The sequence below is a fragment of the Rhinoraja longicauda genome, chromosome 24 (assembly GCF_053455715.1).
Source record: "Rhinoraja longicauda isolate Sanriku21f chromosome 24, sRhiLon1.1, whole genome shotgun sequence".
Lineage (NCBI taxonomy): Eukaryota > Metazoa > Chordata > Chondrichthyes > Rajiformes > Arhynchobatidae > Rhinoraja > Rhinoraja longicauda.
In genome coordinates, this window is record NC_135976.1 from 8,731,948 (window position 1) to 8,755,550 (window position 23,603).

Consider the following 23,603-nt stretch of genomic DNA (forward strand, 5'->3'; position numbering starts at 1 on the left):
CTGCCTCCCTTATATGTGCATAGGAACTTATAGTGATTGTTTTCTCAGAAGACAAATCTCTTAGAAGTCTGTATTCTGCATGGTGACCATATTTTTCCAGCCAACTCTGAGATTGTGGGTCAGGACAAGCAAACTGTAAAAATTAGGCTGTATCTAGTGAGGCAGAAATTTTAATTGCACAAATGTACACAAGTCATAGCAAACATGAATAATTGAGAGGTTGCACTACTAAAGCTTTTTCTGACATCATCTATAAATAATAACACCACTCATCACCACTCATACTAGCCAATGGCACTCTCCTGGCAATCAAGTCACAAACTGAATGCCGGGCAGTAAAACGTCCTGTGCCCATGACAGCAAAACGTGCAGGTTTGTTGGGGGGCTGGACGTTGTTTAGACTTCCAGATAAAACTAACAGATAGACTAGATCTACTGGGGAACTGTCAAGGGTGGCTTTTATAAGATTCTGCAGACTCATCCATGGATATGGTATTCCCAGGGACAAGTTCTTCAAATGGAAGAATATATAAAAGAATACATTGATTACCTGGAAAATCGGTGAGTTAGGGTTACCCTAGTTTACTGCAGAAGATAGAATAGTGATCAACATAGTTCAGTGGCCCATAGTTAACTGCAGATAGCATTTATGTAATTAAATTCTGCACTGGTTCAAAATGATTCTAAAAATATCTTCAGCTATAAAAACAAAATCAATCGGCTATCAATCAAAATTAGGTTTCTAGCAATTGAATTTTTTTTCCTCCTATTTTTGACAGTAGGATTCATGCCATTGTTCGTGGCATATTTGTGATTCAGAAAGGTTTCTCTGCATTTGGGTAAAATTGTGCTCAAAGTAGTGTTAGTTTGTTTGGGCATTAGTGTATAAATTAAATTATTTTCAGAAATGCTGTTCATAACCCAAACATTTGAAAATATGTTATGCCTAAAACTGAATTAATGTTGAAAGATGATTATTCAATTGTTTTTTTTATTGATGGCAAACTCAACGTTTGCATTTGAGGTCAGGCATTTTTTGGTTAAAACATAATTTAAATACTACTTCATTACTCATTTTCAATGATATTTTGTGACCCATCACATAGTAAAACCAATCAAATGCAACTCTATGCTCATCTGCTCACGTTTAATGTGACAGCACAGCATGCTGATGACCTTGCCACACCAAATGCCGTATGTGCTCTGCCTGCATGCAGTTTCCTTCATTTGCTGCTTAATCTTCTGTTGAAACAAGCTTGCGCTACCATGTAAATTGGGAGTTGAGACGACAGGGAAAAGCGTCCCTTTTGTCTTGTTGTTTTTGAGCACCATTTTGGGTCTTCACTTTGGACTGTTTGATCAGTCCCAGTTGTTTGTAGTTAAAGTGTATAGGCACGAAAATACAGGCACTCCCCGACTTACGCAATAGGGGACTTGCACAAACTCGCACTTGTGTAAACCTATTTCCTGACTGACCTGTGTTATTGCAGCCATGTCCATAGAATCATTTCAGAGTTATCACAAAATGCTGGAGTAACTCAGCAGGTCAGGCAGCATCTAGGAGAGAGGGAATGGGTGACGTTTCAGGTCGAGACCCTTCTTCCTTGTGATACCTTTGATTTGTACCAGCATCTGCAGTTATTTTCCTATACATCATTTCAGAGTAATCTAAATGGAGAATCCAATGATTCTTCCAGAAACCTTTTCCTTGGTAACTCAATTTTGAAGGGAAATTTAAAATTGCAATTGGATTGAGAATAGAGCGAGTTCAGCCAAGCCTGGGCTCCAACACTGAAGAATGTAGATGCTTTGCAGCCGTTGGGCTCGGACACAGCAGCTTTAGAGAGGCGGGGAGGGCAGGTTTTGCCGTGATCCAAGGGTTTAATAAAAGTGAGAACCTCAAATATAGCAATGGGAGGATGGCGAGGGCTTCTCGTCCACTTCATACATCTAAAAGCATTTGTCAGGCTCGCTGTCCTTCCAGTTTTGGCTGAGCAGCTAAGTTACTCCTGCACTTTGTATCATTTTGTGTATTAACCAGCATCTGATTTTTTAAAATTTCTAACTCGTTTTAAGATATTTCCAACTTCCGTAAAATCTGACTGACATAGGGGTTTACGAAACGTAAGCCTCGAGTAATTCAAGGAGTGTCTGTACTTGAGTCTGATGCACTTGTATAAAAGGAAGTCTCTAGGAGTATTTTAACAGTAACTTGAAATCGACCTTGAAATCGAATTGTGTTTTTGTCCAAACATTTGATCTTGAGTGTAGGAGCATTAAAAAGCTTCCCAATTTTTTTGAACCAGGGATACGTGGGACAATAAGACTGGCTGGTCTGCTGGTATTTCCAGTATTCTCTGTCTTCATTGTTTCAATTTTTTTGTAGGGCACTTCATTTTTAAAGAAAGCACTGAAGAGACTGCTGCTTTATTAAGCCTTTTATATTTGTTATGGCCCAGGTGCCTATCATTATTGTGCAGAAGCAGTCTAACTGGCTACTCAATCCAAGAACAATGCCTGTGTACCTTTTGTGTGCATTCATAATTTAATATAATTTTATTTTGTTATTTAATTTTTTTTTTAAGGGAATATAAAATTGAGTTACTTTAATTTGAATGCTGTCTATCTAAATTCTTTAAAGTTATCTGCAACTGTTTTAACTATCATTGCATTTTATCACAGTTCATTCATCTTTATTTTTCAGTATAACCTTATTTTATCATTTTCATTTTCTTTCTTTTCCCTCATAGAATGCTATTGAGTGCAAAGACCTCAAAAAGTATGGCCCTTTTGACCCTTATATCAATGCCAAGGTGTGTAGACGGATGTTATGGTTTCAACTCTTCTCTTGCCCACATTTCAGTTCAATCTTTCCTGTCAACTGTGTCTCCGTTTTAACTGTTGTTTCTTTTGTTTACGGTCTATGTCCTGTTTGTTGTCTGTTTCAATTTGGGACAAATTTAAATTACGTATTTTTGTTAATTCTATAAATATTATCCAGGAGCATTGGAGTAAAGTAATTAAAGATTTAATTGCACCATGGAAATGTTTTGATTGCAAACGCTACTTTTTAAAGCTCACTTAACAGATTAATGTTCCTTCTGCCTGCCTTGGAGATGAGCTTGCATATACTAACTAATTTAACATGCTGTTTGAACATGAACTACACAGTGAACCAAGAGTCAGAAAGAATTAGGTTGTTTCATAGCCAGTTCTTCAGCTGATTTGGTTCACAGGTTCCGTGTATAATAAACCCAATAACTAATATTTAAAAGATTTCTTTCTTGGCAGCTAACATGTTATATTCTGTCTTTCTCATTTTTCAATTACATTTTGCAATATATACACTGGAGGTACATGAAAGAAACTTTGGTAAATGTGAAATCATTGAACAGAGAGTCTCAGAAGAAAGGTTGAGGTGCAAGTATAAAAATGATGCCCCTCTCTGCTCTGCGTGGCTTAGCCTCATTAATTAATTCAAAATATCTCTGCAACTATGACAATTTCTGGCATATTGAATTATTTTGTTGAAAAGTATGTGTTTTATACCATTGTGCAAAGCATTGTCTTGTATAAATATTGCAATTGAGGACCCACTTGTTACATATAAAAATTCTGGAAACCCTCTGCACTGCATCTTGTCTTCCCATTGTATGCTGCTGTTTATGTCTTTGCTCTCTGATGTGCAAGGCCAAACACAAATTTCATCAGCCTCAATGTCTTAAGTTTAAGAATGTGCCCATTGTCTAACAGAATGAACATGTAACCTTTCGAATTATAACATGATAATCCCCACAATCTGCATCTGATGTTTTACCCCACATGCTGCTCCTGATTTTTGAAGCTGTAGAGAAAATATTGGATGCAACAATTTTGATCACTAATTGTTAATGTTACAGTAAGTGAACAGTTTGATATGGTTTAATCGGTACAAATGAGCTTTCTAGAATAATACCAAATAATGAAAGAAAGATAGACACAAGGTGCTGGAGTAACTCAGTGGATCAGGCAGCATCTCTGGAGAAAAGGGATGGATGACGTTTCGGGTCAGGAAGGAGCATCCAGAACCGAAACATCACTCATCCTTTTTCTCCAGAGATGCTTCCTGACCCGCTGAGTTACTCCAGCACTTTATATCTATGTTTGGTGTAAACCAGCATCTGCAAATCTTTCTTTCTACATAATGAAATAAATATTTTTGCTGCTATTTACTCTTAACAAAATAAAATCTAACTAATAACATATAGAAAAATCAGAGTCCATAAAATGTGACAAACCAGTGTAATTTCACAGGCTGGGTTAGTACAAAAAGATGAGATGTTGGTGCACTATAGTGTCAAAAATTAACACATTTTGATATGCCTCCATTGCCAATGGATACTCAAAGTGGTGCATCACCATTTTGATGACAATGATCGTAAGTTATTTGCCAGATATGAAAACACATTCTCATGAAGATGATGGGGGTGTGGAGTTTTCAAATTCACCTCATTAGGAATTGATTCAGCGACCATTGAACATATTAGATCTGTACTTGAAAAGAATAACACCATTGGCTGGTGTGACAGCTGAAACCACAAAGAAAATAGCAGCAGTTGATGCTATTTGAAAATTGAGCAGTGGGCCATACAAACATTTAAGGTGAAAAATTAAGCTTTTATATTTCTTTCCCACTTAAAAATCTCCCTGACAACAAGATCATTTTATCTTGGCTCTCGTCTGAATAGTTTTAAGTTGCTGAACCAATCTGATTCATGTTTCATCTTGTGAATAAATATTAGACTTTATCCATTGTTGTGGAAGTACCATTTAATGATGTGAATGTTTGTTTTTAAAGGTGTGCACGTGTGAAAGTCTGGTATTTCTCAACAATTTCTATGGCACTTGTTAAAAAATTTGAAAAGATTTTTCCATTTCCCAGCCCATCTTCATTATTTTAATTTGTTCCTGATTTAGGTTGACATTGAATTCATTGTGACAATAAGCATGTCTTCATTTGGCTTTATCAGTGATAGACTTTTAAGAAGGAGTGCAATTGATTGGATTGTTCGTACAGATTCCAGGTATCTTGTTTAGGTCATTGTACTTTCTGGCTTTCTTTATTGAAATCAGTTGCCAAATCGATATATTTGGACAATAACATTTTGGGTATGGCAAGTGTGATAGAGTAATAATTGGCAAACAGTTTTCCTATTAAATGTTTCATGATTAAATGTTGTTGTTGTTCGTCCTTTGGGTTCTGTGGGTCCGGAAGTGACTGGTGAGGCCAATCCGGGCCCGGAAGGCACGCCCACACGTAGGACACAAGTGGCTGGGTGCTGCAGTGGAAGTGGAGGTAGCCCGGGCCTTGCGCGCGGTGCGTTTCCTCTGGGCCTCTGCAGTGCGTCTATCTGCCTTGATATTATCCAGCAGGGTTCGCACGTTCCACTTGCCGAGGTTGAGCACCTTCAACTTGTTTTTTCTTATTATTTCGACCGCTGATTGGGATCCCTGCCAGCCGCGGTATGCTGGCCAAGGTGAAGTGAAGCAGGCTATGTTTGAGGCACCTTTTCTAGCCCCTTCCTCCATATCATATCATATCATATCATATATATACAGCCGGAAACAGGCCTTTTCGGCCCTCCAAGTCCGTGCCGCCCAGCGATCCCCGTACATTAACACTATCCTACACCCACTAGGGACAATTTTTACATTTACCCAGCCAATTAACCTACAAACCTGTACGTCTTTGGAGTGTGGGAGGAAACCGAAGATCTCGGAGAAAACCCACGCAGGTCACGGGGAGAACGTACAAACTCCTTACAGTGCAGCACCCGTAGTCAGGATCGAACCTGAGTCTCCGGCGCTGCATTCGCTGTAAAGCAGCAACTCTACCGCTGCGCTACCGTGCCGCCATGGAGGTGAGCAGAGCGAATCCTAAAGAGGTCTGCTCAGACACCCAGTAGAGAGTGACCCTATGCCCTGGGCCGCCTGTGTGCAGGTTCGTGACTACAGCTTCCAGTGTATCCACACCTGCTGCTTCGCCACTCTCCCATCGCCACAGGACTTGAGGTTGCACAGTATGGGGTTGAAGTCATGAAATAGTGATATTCAGCAATGCCATGGTAGATTCACTCAGTTTCAAAAGATGTCAGTGATACATTTTCAAACTAGAGGGTGTAGGTTTAAGGTGAGAGGGTAAAGATTTTAAAGGGACCCGAGGAACAGCTATACTCTTTATAGTTTCCTGGTAATCAAAGCTTGGGACACCATGAAAAATTCATTTAGATCTTGTGCAACAGAACCGATATTTTCAGACGGATATGTCGACGATGGAATCAAAAGTTCATTCAGGTGTTGTTCAAACATGTGTTTTGCCACCAGTCCTTTGAGCAGAAAATTCTGGAAACCTAACAAAATGCTAGTGACAGAATTCACTCTCAACTTCTCTTTAACCCTACAGTTTATCTTAAATGTTGTTGCCTCTGTCAATTGAAATATTCAGTCATGCCGCTTAGGCCTCTCATAATACATGATTAAGTTCTTCAACTATCTCCATACTCAAGAAAATAAACAGAGCCAAACCAATCTGCCACAGTAAAAAAAACAACTCAATCCTGGCAATGTATTTACAAATCTTTTCCTTCCTCACCCCCAAACTCTCCACAACTATTATTTCCCTTCTGAAATGTGGTAACCAGAACTTGTTTGTTTTATTGATATCTCTAACTTCAAGTAACCCTTGCTTCCCCTCTCTCTTTCTGTCCTTCCCCCACCCTACTTCTTTGACTAGTTGCACTGTCCTTCTCATTAATTTTACTGCTTGTGTGCCTCGTTGTCACCTTCCCTTCAGCCAACAATGAATCATTCTACATTTCCTTGATCATCGTCTGTTTATTCTGTCGTTTTCATATCTCTAGTTCCCCTCTCCCCTGACTCAGTCTGAAGAAGGGTCTCGACCCAAAGCGTTTGCCTGTCCCGCTGAGTTACACCAGCATTTTGTGTCTATCTTCGGTAAAAACCAGCATCTGCAGTTCTTTCCTACATGCATTGTTTGTTTTACAGTTTTCTGCCCTCAGCTGGCAAAGGGAAGTATTTCGTGTTTGCCTTTTGCATGTGTGAAAAAGTATGAGTCACTGAGAATAATGTAAGATTTTCACATTGAACCATGCATGTGTGAAAAGCACAAGCAGCTTATCGTTTCATGAAAGGCACACTGCTTATAAAATAACATAGCTGATCTTTCCAAAGGTGATGGAAAGACTGGAGGAAAGACTATGTGCTGAGAGCTCTCTTATACCTGCATTAAGGAGGCATTTAAACACACCTGAGCAATTACAAACACCCGTGAAGCCATGTGTCCCAAACATTATGGTGCCGTGAAATGGGGGGACTATGTATAAACACAGCTGTAATTTCTACATGGTGAAACCAAAATGTATAAAAATGGCCTTTAATAAAATCTGACAATGTGCACTTTAACCACAAGTGATTTTTTAAATTTTACAAATCTCAAATTGTGGAGTACAGAGGCAAATAAATAAATGATAGGTCGTTGTCCCAAACATTATGGAGGGTATTGTATGTTTGCCTTAATTGCTGGGGGCATTGAATATTAGAGCCAGCGCATCATGATGCAGCTCCATAGGACGTTGGTTAGGCCGCAGTGGGTGTATTACCTATAGTTCTGGTCATACCATTCATTACAGGAAAGATGTGGAAGCTTTGAAGAAGGTGCAGAAGAGGTTTACCAGAATGCTGCCTGGATTAGAGGATTCCATCTAGAGGGAGATTGGATAGACTTGGATTGTTTTCTCTGGAATGTCAGGTTGAGGGGAGAATTGATAGAAGTACATACATTTATCAGAGGTGTAGATAGGGTTGAGAGTCAGAACCTTTTTCCCAGGGTTGGTATGTCCTACCTTGCAGCATAGCTATAAGGTGAGAGGGGAAAGTTTAACGGAGATGCGCAGGGCAATTATTTTACACAGTAGGTGGTGGGGGTGTGGAATGCATTGCCAGGCGTTGGAGGTGGATACGATAGTGGCATTTAAGAGGCTTTTAGATTAGGCACATGGAAGTGCAGCAAATAGAAGGATATGGCTCATGTACAGGCAGATGAGATCATTTCAACTGGGCATCATATTCGGCACAAACATCGTAGGCCGAAGGGCCTGTTCCTGTGCTGTACAGTTCTATGTTCTAACTAGAAATAAGAAGTCTCTGGCAGAACTAGACCCAGGGAGAGCACACAAGAACTAAGATAAATTTATGGTCCATACACATATCTACTAATTGTATTAAGAAAAAGCTGGTGAGCTGCACATGGATTTGATGTAAGATTGTGATGTTGGCAAAAATAAGGATAAATATTCCCGGATGAATTAGAATCAAAGCTCGGCAGACAAAGCTGATTGAACAGTCAATCTTTACAATGAAGATGTCTTGGCAGCAATCAAGGTTTATTCTTGTGAGGGTGAATGGTTGGGAGTTTGAAACCGATGCCACCAAAATGACCAGAAGGATGAGAGAAATAGAGCAGAACAGGTCAAATTATGATATGTGAAAGGTTGTGGGTATGTGAGAACTAGATTGATTAGAGAAAATTCAGTTTTCTAAGAAAATAAATGAAAAACAGATTAAAAAATGGTAGCTTATGTAAAAGGAATACAAAAACATAATTTTGGTGAGCTATGAGGAAGAGAGTTGATGGGATTTGAAGCCTTTCAGAGACAAAAAGTAACTACTCGTCGAAACTGGATAGGGATGTATTTAACTTTTTTTTAAATTAAGGAAGATGTTGTTACTGGAGTAACCTGATGTAGTTCAGATTTTGGATAAACTCAATATTGATGGAGGTGATACTAGTTACACCTAAAAAGAAAAAAATGACCTAGTCCACATGAACTGCCAAGGAAAGTAAGGGAGGGAATTGCAGAGACCCTGGCAATAATCTTCTAAACATTTATGGATCTAGAATGGTGACCAGAAAGTTGCAATACAGTATGTTCATTCAAAAAGGGTGTAAAGATAAACTCAATCACTACACATGTTTTGGTTTATCCAAGAAGACATAGAAAACTAGATGTAAGTGGGCAGAAAGCTGGCAAATTAATTTTAATGTTAGGAAATGTGAAATGTTACATTAAAGAATAGGAAGCAATATAAACCCGAGGGCACAATTCCAAAAGAACAAAGATCTTTACCTTGTTCATTGAAAGTATAGGGCAGGTTGAGAAAGTGGTTTAAGTAGTATATACGATCCTGGCTTATACAAGTAAGAAGAACATGCATCTTTAATATTGGTTTGGAGTACTGTATCCATTCTGGCCACTATTTTAGGAAGGTGTAAAGACTTTTAGAGGTGCAGAAAATATTTATTGCAATGGTTTCCAGTGCCAAGATTCTGGTTATGTGGAGATATTGGTGAAGATGGTGTGTTATCCATAGGGAAGATGAGATTATGTCCGAATCTGGTAGTTATCGTCAAGGGTATCAACCAAGTAGATAGAAAATATTCCCATAAGCGTAAGAATCAAGGACCAAAGAACCTCGAATGAAGATGATTGGCAAGAGAACCAAATCAGACGCAAATGAAATCCTTTCCATGCAGTGTGAAGATAAGATTTGGAAAACTCTGCCTGGGAAGGGAGCCTCAGAAGATTTGGATGACGATATGAAAGCAAAGTTTTTGCATGGGGATGGGGAGAGAGCACAAGAGTGGGACGAGCTAATTGCTCTTACATAGTTTTTAATGATTTGAAGGGCCAAATGGCTGCATGTGAATCTGGTTTGGACTTGAGTTGACAATTGAGCAGAATGACAAATGCGAGTTGTTTGATGTTCATTGGATGCATTGAATGGGAGTTACTGAAATGTCATTGGGTCTTGAAATGTCATTGGTCATGTCATAATAAACAAAGTTGTTTACTGCAGACAGGCATTAAGAAGAAACTATTAACATTAAATATTTTTTCTCTTGTCCCAATTATTTCATTTGTTGATGTTCCATGCATCAATTTTATCTTTGCTTTGGAAGTACTTTCATGGTGAAAATTAATCATGATTTCTCATGCACTTGGCATTTAAATATCACCACCTGAGTTTACAATTATGTGCTGTCAGAGGCAGGACAGGATTGAACAATCACTGAATGTAGACTGATATCAATCCCTACAGTCACCCATGGTGAAATGCAAATCAATTTTTGTTATTAATATCACTAAATAATGATTTTTTTGTGGATTTAACAGTGAACCAACAAAATGTAATTTAAAATGTACTGGGGGAAAAAAATGGTTTGACTTTTTAAACATTTTTAATTAGTTTTAATCTGCAATTTGAGAAGGAGAAGGTTAAATCGGAAATGGAAGTGTTGCAGTTGAACAAAGGGGACTATGAAGGCATGAGAGAGGAGCTGGCCAAGGTGGACTGGAAAGGGATCCTAGCAGGATTGACGGTGGAACAGCAATGGCAGGAATTTCTGGGCATAATCCGGAAGACGCAGGATCATTTCATTCCAAAAAGGAAGAAAGATTCTAAGGGGAGTAGGAGGCAACCGTGGCTGACAAGAGAAGTTAGGGATGGAATAAAACTAAAAGAAAAGATGTATAACACAGCAAAGAGTAGCCGGAAGCCAGAGGATTGTGAATCTTTCATAGGACAACAGAAGGTAACAAAACGGGCAATACGGGCTGAAAAGACGAAGGACGAGGGGAAGCTGGCCAAGAATATAAAGAAGGACAGTAAAAGCTTCTTTAGATATGTTAAGAGAAAAAGAGTAGCAAAGTCAAATGTGGGTCCCTTGAAGGCAGACCCAGGTGAAATTATTATGGGTAAGAAGGAAATAGCAGAAGAGTTGAACAGGTACTTCGGATCTGTCTTCACTAAGGAAGACACAAACAATCTCCCAGATGTACTGGAGGACAGAGGATCAAGGGGAGGGGGTAGAGGAACTGAAAGAAGGGGATCTTATAGAAACATATAAAAGGACTGGACAAGCTAGATGCAGGAAAAATGTTCCCAATGTTGGTCGAGTCCAGAACCAGGGGCCACAGTCTTAGAATAAAGGGGAGGCCATTTAAAACTGAGGTGAGAAAAAACTTTTTCACCCAGAGAGTTGTGAATTTGTGGAATTCTCTGCCACAGAGGGCAGTGGAAGCCAAATCACTGGATGGCTTTAAGAGAGAGTTAGATAGATCTCTAGGGGCTAGTGGAATCAAGGGATATGGGGAGAAGGCAGGCACGGGGTATTGATTGGGGATGATCACAATGAATGGCGGTGCTGGCTCGAAGGGCCGAATGCCCCCCTCCTGCACCTATTTTCTATGTTTCTTTTGTACTCTAGATTGTTGTGATTTAGCATATTTGTTTTTTTTTCATGAATTGCCAGGATAATGTTAAGCTGTAGAAAAAAAACCTGTCACATTGTTTATATATGTTGTCAGTGTGTATATATATGTATTTGTATATGAATGTGAATATTTATGTGACTGCATTTTCATTTCTGTGTGGCTGGTTTGCAAATAGCTTCATCGCTTTCAGTATTTATTTATCATATAAGTTAAGCTTAGAATACATTGATGTTGTGATGATGGTTTAAAAATGTTTAACTAAGATGCAAATGGTATGTTCTGTGAGGAGGTCAGCCATAATGTAAGAAATAATCTGTTTGTTTTCAAAGTTGACATTTGCACGTCAAACACTGAAACATTGATAATTGAGATCCAAAAAGTTGCTTTCGGTTCTGCTTACCCAAGAACCAGATGCTCTCTGGCATAGTTTGGCTCCTTTCGTTTCAAAGTTTTGAACTTTAAGTCAGACAGATTGGAGGCAGTGCCCAGCTGCCTCTACCTCTATCTTTCAACTTGGGTAAAAGCTGTCAACTACAATGTTATCCTTTTATATAGTGTAATGTCATGTTCTGCGAATGCTCACTGAGTATTTTACTGTGTTGTGCAAATATAGTTCATCGTTAATTTATTAGAGAAACTTTGTTTTTTTTGGTCAATATCTATTATGCCTAAAACTGGCAATTATAAAAGCCGGACATTTTTGCTATGGCATCATTCCAATTCTCTTATTGTGTTCCTATGTTGGATTTTAGATTAATTAGCATATATATGCAAGGCACCACCACATACTAAAATGTCTTGATGTATACACTTATTAACTTTAAACAGTTTGATTAAGTCCTCCACTTAATCAAATGTGGCACTGATTTATAATTCTTTGCTTTTCTATCTTCACTGTTCAGCTGTACTTTTCAATTAAATGGGGTGATTTGTTTAGGAATTAATGCACAAGACTTAATACTTCCTTGGCTTACAAAACCTGAACAATTTCCATCACCTTAATGCATGGAGTTAATTTTACAAGAAACTCGTTTCTTCGAAAAGCGCGCATTGGTATTGCGTTTGCTTTAATATAGTCGTCTCCAATGTGAGATGTTAACTGTCTTTATCGTGTTTCTGCCTTCGATAAAGAGAACTCTCTTCCTCATACTTTCATTGCTTTTAATAATAAGGTATCTGCTTTGGAACGTTGCTTAACATATCAAGATATATCAGTGTTTTTTGTATGAAGTAATGAATTTAACGAAAACATAAGAATAGCATATTTATCTTTGTGTTTTCCTTGTTCAAATGACAATTAAAACTTTCCTCATGAACTTTGTTAATTTCATTGATGGAATTGGACGGCAGACACTTGTGGTAAAATTATGTAGGGATTTGAAGTGCCATTCATGAACTCATTCTAAATAATATACAATTCTAATATCGTACCCTGTTCCACTTTGTCATCCCTTTTATGACAGAACAATGACAATGAGACGGCCTTGCACTGTGCAGCACAGTATGGTCACTCAGATGTTGTAAAAGTTCTTCTTGAGGAGCTCACAGATCCTACAATGAGAAACAACAAATTTGAAACTCCACTGGACCTGGCTGCATTGTATGGGAGGTTGGAGGTAGTGAAAATGCTGTTAATTGCACATCCAAATCTACTGAGCTGTAACACCAAGAAGCATACACCGCTGCACTTGGCAGCAAGAAATGGGCAAAGAGCAGTTGTGCACGTCCTTCTGGAAGCAGGGATGGACATTAACTATCAGGTAATAGCTAGGATGCCACAAGTAAGGGCACGCAACTCCAAAAGTGATTTTTGTTGTTACTTTTTGCTCCAGTCCTTGAAGTATGGCTAAAGTGGGTTTGATTTATAACTTATTATTCACTTTAAGGAGTAATTATTTTTTCAGATTGGTAAATACCCAACTTTTCAAGCTTGCAACGTATCATTACTGGGCTTGTTAAAAAAGACATGATTCTGAGGGTTAAAGGGTGCATTAAAAGTAATGCCTGATGGAGATTTTGAGTAGGTATTGGCAGTATAGCATTACTTTAAAAAAAAAATAATGGTACATTTGACAGGATACAACTTTGACTGGGACAACACATTTGAAGCTTTAAATTCTTGCAGTATAACTCGTATGTCACCAAGTTTGTTTAACATTCCTTATGATTGCACGTGTATTAGACTTCCAGACTTCCTTAAGACAGGACAACTTCATCTTCTCAGGCGGAAACCCCCCAGTGCATTGTTGGAAAATTATGTTTTCCCTGAGTCCCTCCCATGTTTCAAATTAGAACCTTCTCCAAACACAGCATACTTCCTCGTTTTAAGAAATGTAGGCCGATTTTAAAAAAAAGTATATGTGAGCTTCTGGCAACTGCTTCATTCACTGCTGAGTCAGTAAACCAATGAATTAATACCACCTGTAAAGCCAAAGAGCTAGTTGACTTGGATGGCATCAGGAGACTGCAAGGACCATTGGATCTGGTGGGTGAGCAGAAAAAAACTGAAGAATCAGTATCAAAATGTGACAGAAAATAAATATCAAAGGAAGAGTGCTAATACTAGTGGAAATGTGGAGATCTAGTTGGCAGCAAAAGGAGGCTTGAAGTGGCATTTAGTGATGTTGAGAGGGAGAAAGAAATTTAAGGGTTCAGCAGGACAGAAGGTGAAGGAAGTTGACATGAGAAAGATCAGCAGAGTTTCAGTTAAACCTTGAAGCCACGGTTAAAGAAGGGACATGCAGTTTGGAAAAACAAAATATAGTCCGCCAGAGTATTGAGTACCAGTTGGAGTATTGAGTAAAGAGGTTAGGAAGTTGTGCTGCAGTTACATCAGACATTTGGAGTATTGTGTTCAGTTCTCGCCACCATGTTGTAGGAAAGATGTTAATGTGGAAAGGTTGCAGAGAAGATGCAGGAGGAGTTTGCTAGGATTGGAGGGCCTGAGCTGCAGAGAGAGGATGAGCAGGATCGGACTCTATTCCTTGGAGTGCAGGAGGATGAGGGGTGATCTGAGAAATGGTGCACAAACTCATGCGAGGAATAGATTTGGTAAACACTCAGTATAGGGGAATCGATAACCAGACAAGATAGGTTTAAGGTGAGGGGGAAAAGATTTAATAGGAATCTGAGGAGTAACTTTTTTACACAAAGAGTGGTGAGTGGGGGGTAGTGTGAATTGTGAGGAAGATGCAATAACGCTGCAGGGTGACTTGGACAGGTTGTGTGAGTGGGCGGATACATGGCAGATGCAGTTTAATGTAGGTAAGTGTGAGGTTATTCACTTTGGAAGTAAGAATAGAAAGGCAGATTATTATCTGAATGGTGTCAAGTTAGGAGGAGGGGGAGTTCAACGAGATCTGGGTGTCCTAGTGCATCAGTCAATGAAAGGAAGCATGCAGGTTCAGCAGGCAGTGAAGAAAGCCAATGGAATGTTGGCCTTCGTAACAAGAGGAGTTGAGTATAGGAGCAAAGAGGTCCTTCTACAGTTGTACCGGGCCCTGGTGAGACCGCACCTGGAGTACTGTGTGCAGTTTTGGTCTCCAAATTTGAGGAAGGATATTCTTGCTATGGAGGGCGTGCAGCGTAGGTTCACTAGGTTAATTCCCGGAATGGCGGGACTGTCGTATGTTGAAAGGCTGGAGCGATTGGGCTTGTATACACTGGAATTTAGAAGGATGAGGGGGGATCTTATTGAAACATATAAGATAATTAGGGGATTGGACACATTAGAGGCAGATAACATGTTCCCAATGTTGGGGGAGTCCAGAACAAGGGGCCACAGTTTGAGAATAAGGGGTAGGCCATTTAGAACGGAGATGAGGAAGAACTTTTTCAGTCAGAGGGTGGTGAAGGTGTGGAATTCTCTGCCTCAGAAGGCAGTGGAGGCCAGTTCGTTGGATGCTTTCAAGAGAGAGCTGGATAGAGCTCTTAAGGATAGCGGAGTGAGGGGGTATGGGGAGAAGGCAGGAACGGGGTACTGATTGAGAGTGATCAGCCATGATCGCATTGAATGGCGGTGCTGGCTCGAAGGGCTGAATGGCCTACTCCTGCACCTATTGTCTATTGTCTATTGTCTATTGTCTATTGAGTGTATGGAACGCGCTGCCGGAAGAGAAGGTTTAGGCAGGTACTTTCACAACATTTAAGTAACATTTAACCAGGGACATGGTAAGATAGGTTGAGAGGAATATGGGCCAAACACAGGCAGGTGGGACTAGTGCAGATGGGGCATGTTGGGCAATTTTTGCCGAATGGCCTGTTTCCATGCTGTATGATTCTGGGTTGGCGAGTAAAAGAGCTGTGTCAAGCCAAGTGAATTTCATCATCCAGTATTGGAAATGAGTTCTGCAGTTGCATGAAAGAAAAGAACAATCACAAGGATTTATTGAAATGTCTTGTGAAACTGAGATTATGACTAAATTGTGACAGCCGAGTAGTTTTGAAGTATGATAGATTTCCCACTAGTTAATAAAGTTCACTTATTAATCTGGAATCAGTTAGATCCTTGAAAAAATGTCATTTAATTGTAGATTTATTAAACATGCAGTAAATGCAATGGTATGTTCTCCCCAAAATTAACTCTTTCCTGACTGCTATCTGCAAATTTTTGGTGTTGAAGTCTATGCTGTTTTGTTGATAAATCAAAGTGCGATTGAAGTGATTCTGAGAGACAAAATCCAGGATAACAGTGAGTTTTAGAATGATTCTCTTCACTGAGCTAATCTCAATTAAGTTAGTTCAGATATTTTACAGTTTGTACACTCCAGGCCAGGGGGGTTAAAAATTGAAAAGAAAAAGCTAATGGCTTTAAAAGGATCCCAGGTGGATATTATGTATAAAATTGGGTGGGAAAGGTGTTGTTCTGTTGGCTGCTTCAGTTGACTGATCAAATGACTACTGATTAGCTGGAGGGAAAAGAAAAAATATGTGAACAAACTTAGTTGTGTTTTTAACTTGTGTGAAAAAATGAGTAAGTAGTTTACAAAGAATTGGCAACAATAGAAATGTTGAGAATGTTGGTTTAAATTGAGAACAAAATTCTTGATTTTTTTTCACTTTCCTAATCTTCAGACAGAGAAGGGTAGTGCACTTCATGAAGCTGCATTATTTGGAAAGACAGATGTGGTCCAGATACTCTTAACATCTGGTAAGTTCTTGATTTCATGTTTCTGAAACTAGAGTTATCAAATGAAGTTGTTTAATGAACTGTTGCTGATGTTTATCATGCACATAAATAATACCAGGCCCGATAAATGATAAAGTGGATGTGTGGATGTAAATCCTTACCACTGCGTTGATTAGTTATTCAAATTAGAGGAACAGCTTCTCCAATGGTATGCATATTGATTTACCTAATTTCTAGTAACCCTTACATTCCCTCTCTCCGTCGTCGTCGTCGCCCCCCCCCCCCCCCCCCGTTGTCCTGCTAGTTTCACTGTTCGTATCCCTTTGTTATCACCTCTTCCACAGCCAACAATGGACCATAGTGGGCTCCACCTTTCCCGGGTCATTGGTGCTGGCTCTGATTTGTTCTATACCTTTTCTTATCTCTACTCTCTCTCTCCCCCCAACTCTCAGTCTGAGGAAGGGTCTTGGCCCGGAATGTCATGTATTCCTTCTCTCCAGGGATGCTGCCAGTCCCGCTGAGTTACTCCAGCATTTTGTGTCTTATCTTCAAGTAAGCCAGCATCCTCTGTTCTTTCCAACATCATTCACACCAGACTGACCTTGGTTTTTATAATAGCCAGTGCTTTGTTTCTCATAGTAACGTGGAAACCTCTGTATTCTTTGTTGTGCTAACAATTCACTGCTTGCCTTTTTGCAGTTCTTTAATTTATTATTCCAACAATTTAGCTCCAAATATTCCACCGAAAGTAACCTACTTTATATCAAACTGATTGGGAAAGAAATTGGTTTTTTTTTTGCAATGAAAGCGATGTTAGCTGTTCTCTTGAAGTGTGTATAGGTGTCGTATGGAAACATTCTCTTTGGGCCATCGTGTCTGTACCATCAACCACGTATTTATACTTGCCGTGCAAAAATTTAATATCTCATCATTCTCAGATTATGTTGATTATGTACATCCAGCTGTTTAGAATCTTCCCTTATTCAAGATTCAAGATTCAAGATTCAAGATATCTTTATTTGTCATCCTTTTGGACGAAATTTAGTCACCCACAGTCCAATAATAAAAGCAATAAAACAAACAAATTACACAACCCCACCCCACCCCACCCCACAAAAAAAGAAACATCCATCACAGTGAGTCTCCTCCAGTCCCCTCCTCACTGTGATGGAAGGCCAGAATGTCTTTTCCCTTCCCCCGCCGTCTTCTCCCGCGGTCAGGCTGGTGTCGTTGCCACGTTCCAGGCCGCGCCAGCCGGTGGAAGGTCCGCAGCGGGCCGACCCCAGCCCCGCGATCCGGGGCGGGCAAACACGCTGCCGCTGCCGCTGTTGCTGCATGTCTGGGCGGTCATGGCTCCCGACATTGAAGCCCCCGTCAAGCAGAGAAAAATCCCGCGGCCTTTTTCAGGCCGCACCGGATGGTGAAATGTCCGCGGCGGGCCGACCCAAGCCCCGCGATCCGGGGCGGGCGAACACGCTGCCGGAGCTCCCGATGTCGGCATCCACGCGGCCCGAGCCGAAGGCGAGTTGCAGCCGCTCCCGCAGCCTCCGAGGACGGCCGGCTCCGCTGATGGTGAGTCCGGTCCGCGGGCTCTGCGAACCGGAGCCCTGGAGGCCGCCAGCTCCAGGTGTTGGGCCGATGGTAGGCCGCAGCAGGAACGGAGACCCGACCCAGAAAACAAAGGTCGGGTCTCCGTTCGGAAGGGACACATATTACAATTTTACAGTTTCCCCCCTCCCCCCCACATACACACATAGTACACAAACACAAAAACACGACATCACATCAACAATTAAGACAAAAAAAACAACAAAACACAGAGACAAACGGACCGCAGGTAAGCCGCAGCTGCTAGGGCAGCGCCGCCATTTTGGGTATCACCACACCAAGGTGATCTTATGTATTTTCATGGTATTTTCCAGATTTCAGCTCTTGGAACTGTAGTAAACATCAATGTTGATGTCTCAACCCAATCTTAGTGCTTTTTTTGAAGATTTTTGGAGTTTTAGAACCATTTATTGATGTGGCCACCTGCCATCATTTTCCAAGGGCATTTTTATACATTTTCTTTGCGATCTAATCAGAAACTTTATAATGATCAGCCAAATTTACTGAACTATTATGGTCTAATGTGAATATTTTGTGTGTATTTAATCGAAATGTTGGAGAGCTAATGTTTCAAGCTGCTCATTACTCAAATCAGATGTCAACTTGTTGAAAATATCTACCTTGTTGGAACATATAGACACGATGGTTGTTTTATTTGAAAATTGTACAACTCTTCACTGTGAAATTTAATGTATAGAGTTGTTGCCATGTCTACTTTGGTCTGCAGTGGAGAAATGAATTGTTTCCTTTCACAAAGGTAAATATATCACTTCTAATGGATGGTGCTTAATACGTTCAGTTTGACAGCATTATATAAGTTGTCCCATGCTTCCTAATGAACAGCACTTTGTTTTGACAGATATTCATGTTAATATTAAAGATGTGCGTGGGAAATCAGCATTAGAAATTGTGCAAGAACATCCAGCTCAGAAGAGTAAGGAAATAGCAACTCTCATTCAAGGTACACATCCTTTATTCTTGGTAATATCTAAGGCTAATTGCTTTCAATTTACAACGGACCTTCTTAACTTTATGTTGTCACGCATCTCGCCATTTGTTGTTGGGAGTGGGGTGTAGAATGATATCTCCAATGCATTTATTTGCCATGCTATTTGGTATTGACTGATGTTGAATCGCGATTAACTAACCTTCAATAAAAGTAGAAGTTAATGGAAACACTCAGCTGGCCAGAGTTTGTGGAAAGAGTAACAGAGGGAATGTTTCAAAGATTCTTTGTCAGAACTGGAAAAATGAGAAAAACACATTCTTGCCCATTTCAGCGAGGGAGCCAAGTGGAGCATTATGTGTGGATCTTAGGATGTGATGAGAAACGGCCTTGAATTTCTGGATAGTTTGAACATAACTGTAATTCTGGGTAAATGCAAATTGTGGAAGATCTGTTGGAATCTGCATGCAATGGGTTGGAGCCAGAGATATGCTGAGAGAGATGTGACTGTCAGTGTTGTTAGAGCACTACTTTGCTTTTATAAATCTGATTGTGTTTGTAGTTTCGTCTAGTAGTTTCATGTTTTGTGTGAAGCAACAGGACACCGAATGTGGATTGGTTTGAGTTTTTGTCACGTTTTGTCATTGTCATACAGCTTGAATGTTCTTTTCCATAAGTCGGCAGCAATTGTGCACTGTGAATTTGCATTGATTTGGAAGCTAGTGTCGGTATCTATCGCTGAAGTAACCTGAAAGCCAATGCTACCTTTAAGCTAAAAAACATTGTTTGATGATCTCAATCACAATTAAGCAACAACCGGCAAGAGGAGTAGATCACATTGCAGAGGAAAAATAATTTCCGAGCCAGTTGTGACTCCCTCCCAGCTGCCAACCCATGAAGATGATGATGAAAAAGGGTCTCGACCCGAAACGTCATCCATTCCTTCTATCCAGAGATGCTGCTTGTTCCGCTGAGTTACTCCAGCATTTGTGTGTCCATCTTCAGTGCCAACTGATTAATATACTTTGATAACTTTAACGGAACCTCGTCATGTGTGGCTTCCACCATCCAAAAAAAGATGCAAGCAGATGTGAGGATGTGAAGAATGCTTTAATTTTGCGTGCTAAAGTGGTGAGGAGAATAGTTCATTCCAAGACATGGCAAGAGACAAATCATTTTTACTTGCTGACAGACTTTATTGTATGCCATTATCAAACAGAACACAGTTTGATTACTAAAGCTTCACATTAGCCTCTCTTAATGCAAATGATAACTTCAACATCTGGCCAAGTTTTGTAAAGTAAAATCAAACTTTTTAATTGGTTTCAGGTATCGAAGTTTGAGTTCTCTCTTTTCCAAAATATTCTTGGTTTGGAATGATAAATTTGGGTTAGTCTTTAAGAAACTGTAGTTTAGTTTTAAACAAAGTTAAGGAAGAATTAAGATGATCATATAAAGTGAAATATTATACACATGATTTTTTTTTACAGGTGGCATATGGTAATTATTTGAAAGTTGCTTGATGAGTGGCCAGTTACTGTTTCAGTTTTCTTTCCACAGATTATATAGCAGGAAAGGAAATCCCAAAGTGCACAGAAAATACTGCTCCGGTATCCAAAACACACCATTTTCCCTTTCCTGAACCGGCTCATCAAAAATCAGTTGGTAAGGACAATTATTTGTTTAATGTATTATTAAATATTCACCATGCATTTAAAATTACATTTACCTTGTTAAATTGATGTATTTGATATGTCATCGAAGGTTACTTGGTATTTAGTTTTCTATTTTCCCTGGTGGTGGAAACTACTGGTCAAAGTACATTGCTCCGCTGCTTTTATTCATTTGTAAATTGCAGAGGGAAAAATGTAAGAATAAAATGATGATTTTGGTCATTTTAATGATCTATAGTGTGGCAGATCCAACTGGATTTGCTGGCAGGTAACTCAGAACTGGGGCTACATGCGAGTATAAGCTGATGCATGGCCTTCACATAAGGAGAGCACATGGATAGCTGCACTTCACTCTTGCTGCAGTCCACATGAACATCAAATTCCAGTACCCCATCTGGGAAGCCTTCCTCCTGAACCTGCACAAGGGTAAATCTGGCGTCAGGACTGTAATTTAGTGAAAATGAGGGGAAATTGTCCACTGAAGAAAGCTTTGTGCTTGATTTAATTGAGTTGATTTAATTGTTTACAGTTGAGAGTGATTGTTAGTTTTCAATGTTATTTTAAATAGATATCAAGTCATTTTATATGTCTGTGAAGGACAGTTACAAATATTAGATAAAGTTGTTAGTTTTGATGATTGTTGAGCCCACAAATGAATCCTTCTGTCAAAGCCGTGGAAGACTGTGCCCTATTAGTGAAAGAAACAACTGTGGGTCAGGACAAGTGGCCAGTGAATTTGGAACAGGAGACGATCAGCTCCAGTTTTTTTAATGCTTTTGGTGCATTGCCCGTATTGATAATTGAACTGTGCACAGCAACATATAGTATCACCCATTTTATGATGGGTTGTAAAACCTGCTGAAGCAGCAGTCACAGCCGTACAATTTGATTGACTGTCTGTGGTTTAGAGAGAAAGCAAGAGAAATGAGACCAGTCATCTGCCATGATCCTTTTTAGGCTACTGGGTAATTGGAAATAATATCAAAAGATTTGGTAATACTCCCTACTAAACTGGAGAGAAACCAGAAGGCCACAGTTGCAAATGAACATTTAAGGAAATGTCAGTTTGTTATAAAACCTTAAGAAAAGGTATATCGATTGTATAGATATTGTCATTTAAATATGATTTGCTATTCACTGCATTGTCCGTTTTTTGTTGCACTGTTTCCTGGGATTTAATTCACTTTCACGTATCCTCCACGTTTCCAAACAAAATGTCTTCTGGTAGACACCTGATAGATAAACTACATATTAGTCATCTTAGCAGTAACAAAAATTAATATTAGTGGTAAGCCAAGCATATACAAGGTTCCACATGGAAGGTTGATTAAGAAGGTTAAATCGTTGGGTATTAATAGTGAGGTTGCAAGATGGATTCAACAATGGCTGAATGGGAGATACCAGACGGTAACGGTTGACAATTGTATGTCAGGTTGGAGGCCAGTGTCTAGTGGAGTGCCCCAAGGATCTGTGTTGGGTCCACTGTTGTTTGTCATTTACATTAATGATCTGGATGATGGTGTGGCAAATTGGATTAGTAAATATGCAGATGATACTAAGATAGGTGGAGTAGTTGATAGTGAGGTAGATTTTCAAAGTCTACAGAGAGACTTGGGCCTTTTGGAAGGGTGGGCTGAAAGATGGCAGATGGAGTTTAATGCTGATAAGTGTGAGGTGCTGCATTTTGGTAGGACAAATCAAAATAGGACGTACAGGGTAAATGGTAGGGAATTGAGGAATGCAGTGGAACAGAGGGATCTGGGAATAACTGTGCATTGTTCCCTGAAGGTGGAATCTCATGTGGATAGGGTGGTGAAGAAGGCGTTTGGTATGCTTGCCTTTATAAATCAGAGCATCGAGTATAGAAGTTGGGATGTAATGTTGAAATTGTACAGGGCATTGGTGAGGCCGAATCTGGAGTATGGTGTGCAGTTCTGGTCGCCAAATTATAGGAAGGATGTCGACAAAATGGAGAGGGTACAGAGGAGATTTACTAGAATGTTGCCTGGGTTTCAGCACTTAGGCTACAGAGAGAGGTTGAACAGGTTGGGTCTTTATTCTTTGGAGCGTAGAAGGTTGAGGGGGGACTTGATAGAGGTTTTTAAAATTATGAGAGGGACGGAAAGAGTTGACGTGGGTAGGCTTTTCCCTTTGAGAGTGGGGAAGATTCCAACAAGGGGACATAGCTTCAGAATTGAGGGACAAAGGTTTGGGGGTAACATGAGGGGGAACTTCTTTACTCAGAGGGTTGTGGCTGTATGGAATGGGCTTCCGGTGGAAGTGGTGGAGGCTGGCTCGATTTTATTATTTAAGAGAAAATTGGATAGGTATATGGATAGGAGGGGATTGGAGGGTTATGGTCTGAGTGCAGGTAGATGAGACTAGGTCAGGGAGAATGGTCGGCGTGGACTGGTAGGGCCGGACAGGCCTGTTTCCATGCTGTAGTTGTTATATGTTATATGTTATACTGACACTTTATATTCAAAGCGGTCATGACAAAGCAAGGGCATGCACAATAATTAAAATATGCAATCTTTTAAAGATGCCTGGGTGATCATTCTTAAGGTAAGAGGCAAAGGAATGAATGAGCTTCTACAATCTTGTTATTTATATATATCTGCTGATAATGTAATAAAATATTTTTTTTGTGTATTATTTGAGGTTGGATGGATGCCAGTGAACTTACTTGCATACCCCTGAGACAAATGAACAGGCAGCATATAATGAACAAGGCTGCAGTATTCCTTTTATTGCTCTTTGTTTTCAATACAGTATAAACTTTTGTGAAAAGCAAATAGATATCTGCTGATAATGTAATAAATTGGTCTCTCTGGGTAGTGTTCTAGTTGTTGAAGGCAAGTTGTAATTCTGTTCGAATTTGGCAGTAGATGTGGTTTATCTGTTTTGTGTTCCAC

At 39.8% G+C, this 23,603-nt stretch overlaps 1 protein-coding gene across 8 annotated transcripts in view; it reads left to right on the plus strand.

The window, feature by feature from the left end:
- Positions 1-23,603, plus strand: part of LOC144605409 (ankyrin repeat and SAM domain-containing protein 1A-like) — a 212,225-nt gene that overhangs the window by 44,701 nt on the left and 143,921 nt on the right. For 6 of the 8 annotated variants that reach the window (XM_078420614.1, XM_078420618.1, XM_078420617.1 and 3 more), the window contains exons 4-8: positions 2,751-2,813; positions 12,797-13,093; positions 16,407-16,482; positions 18,929-19,030; positions 20,576-20,680. In XM_078420614.1, the coding sequence (XP_078276740.1) occupies positions 2,751-2,813; positions 12,797-13,093; positions 16,407-16,482; positions 18,929-19,030; positions 20,576-20,680 (643 nt within the window). The remainder of the gene's footprint in view (positions 1-2,750; positions 2,814-12,796; positions 13,094-16,406; positions 16,483-18,928; positions 19,031-20,575; positions 20,681-23,603) is intronic. The other 2 variants (XM_078420615.1, XM_078420625.1) reach the window with 1 other exon arrangement.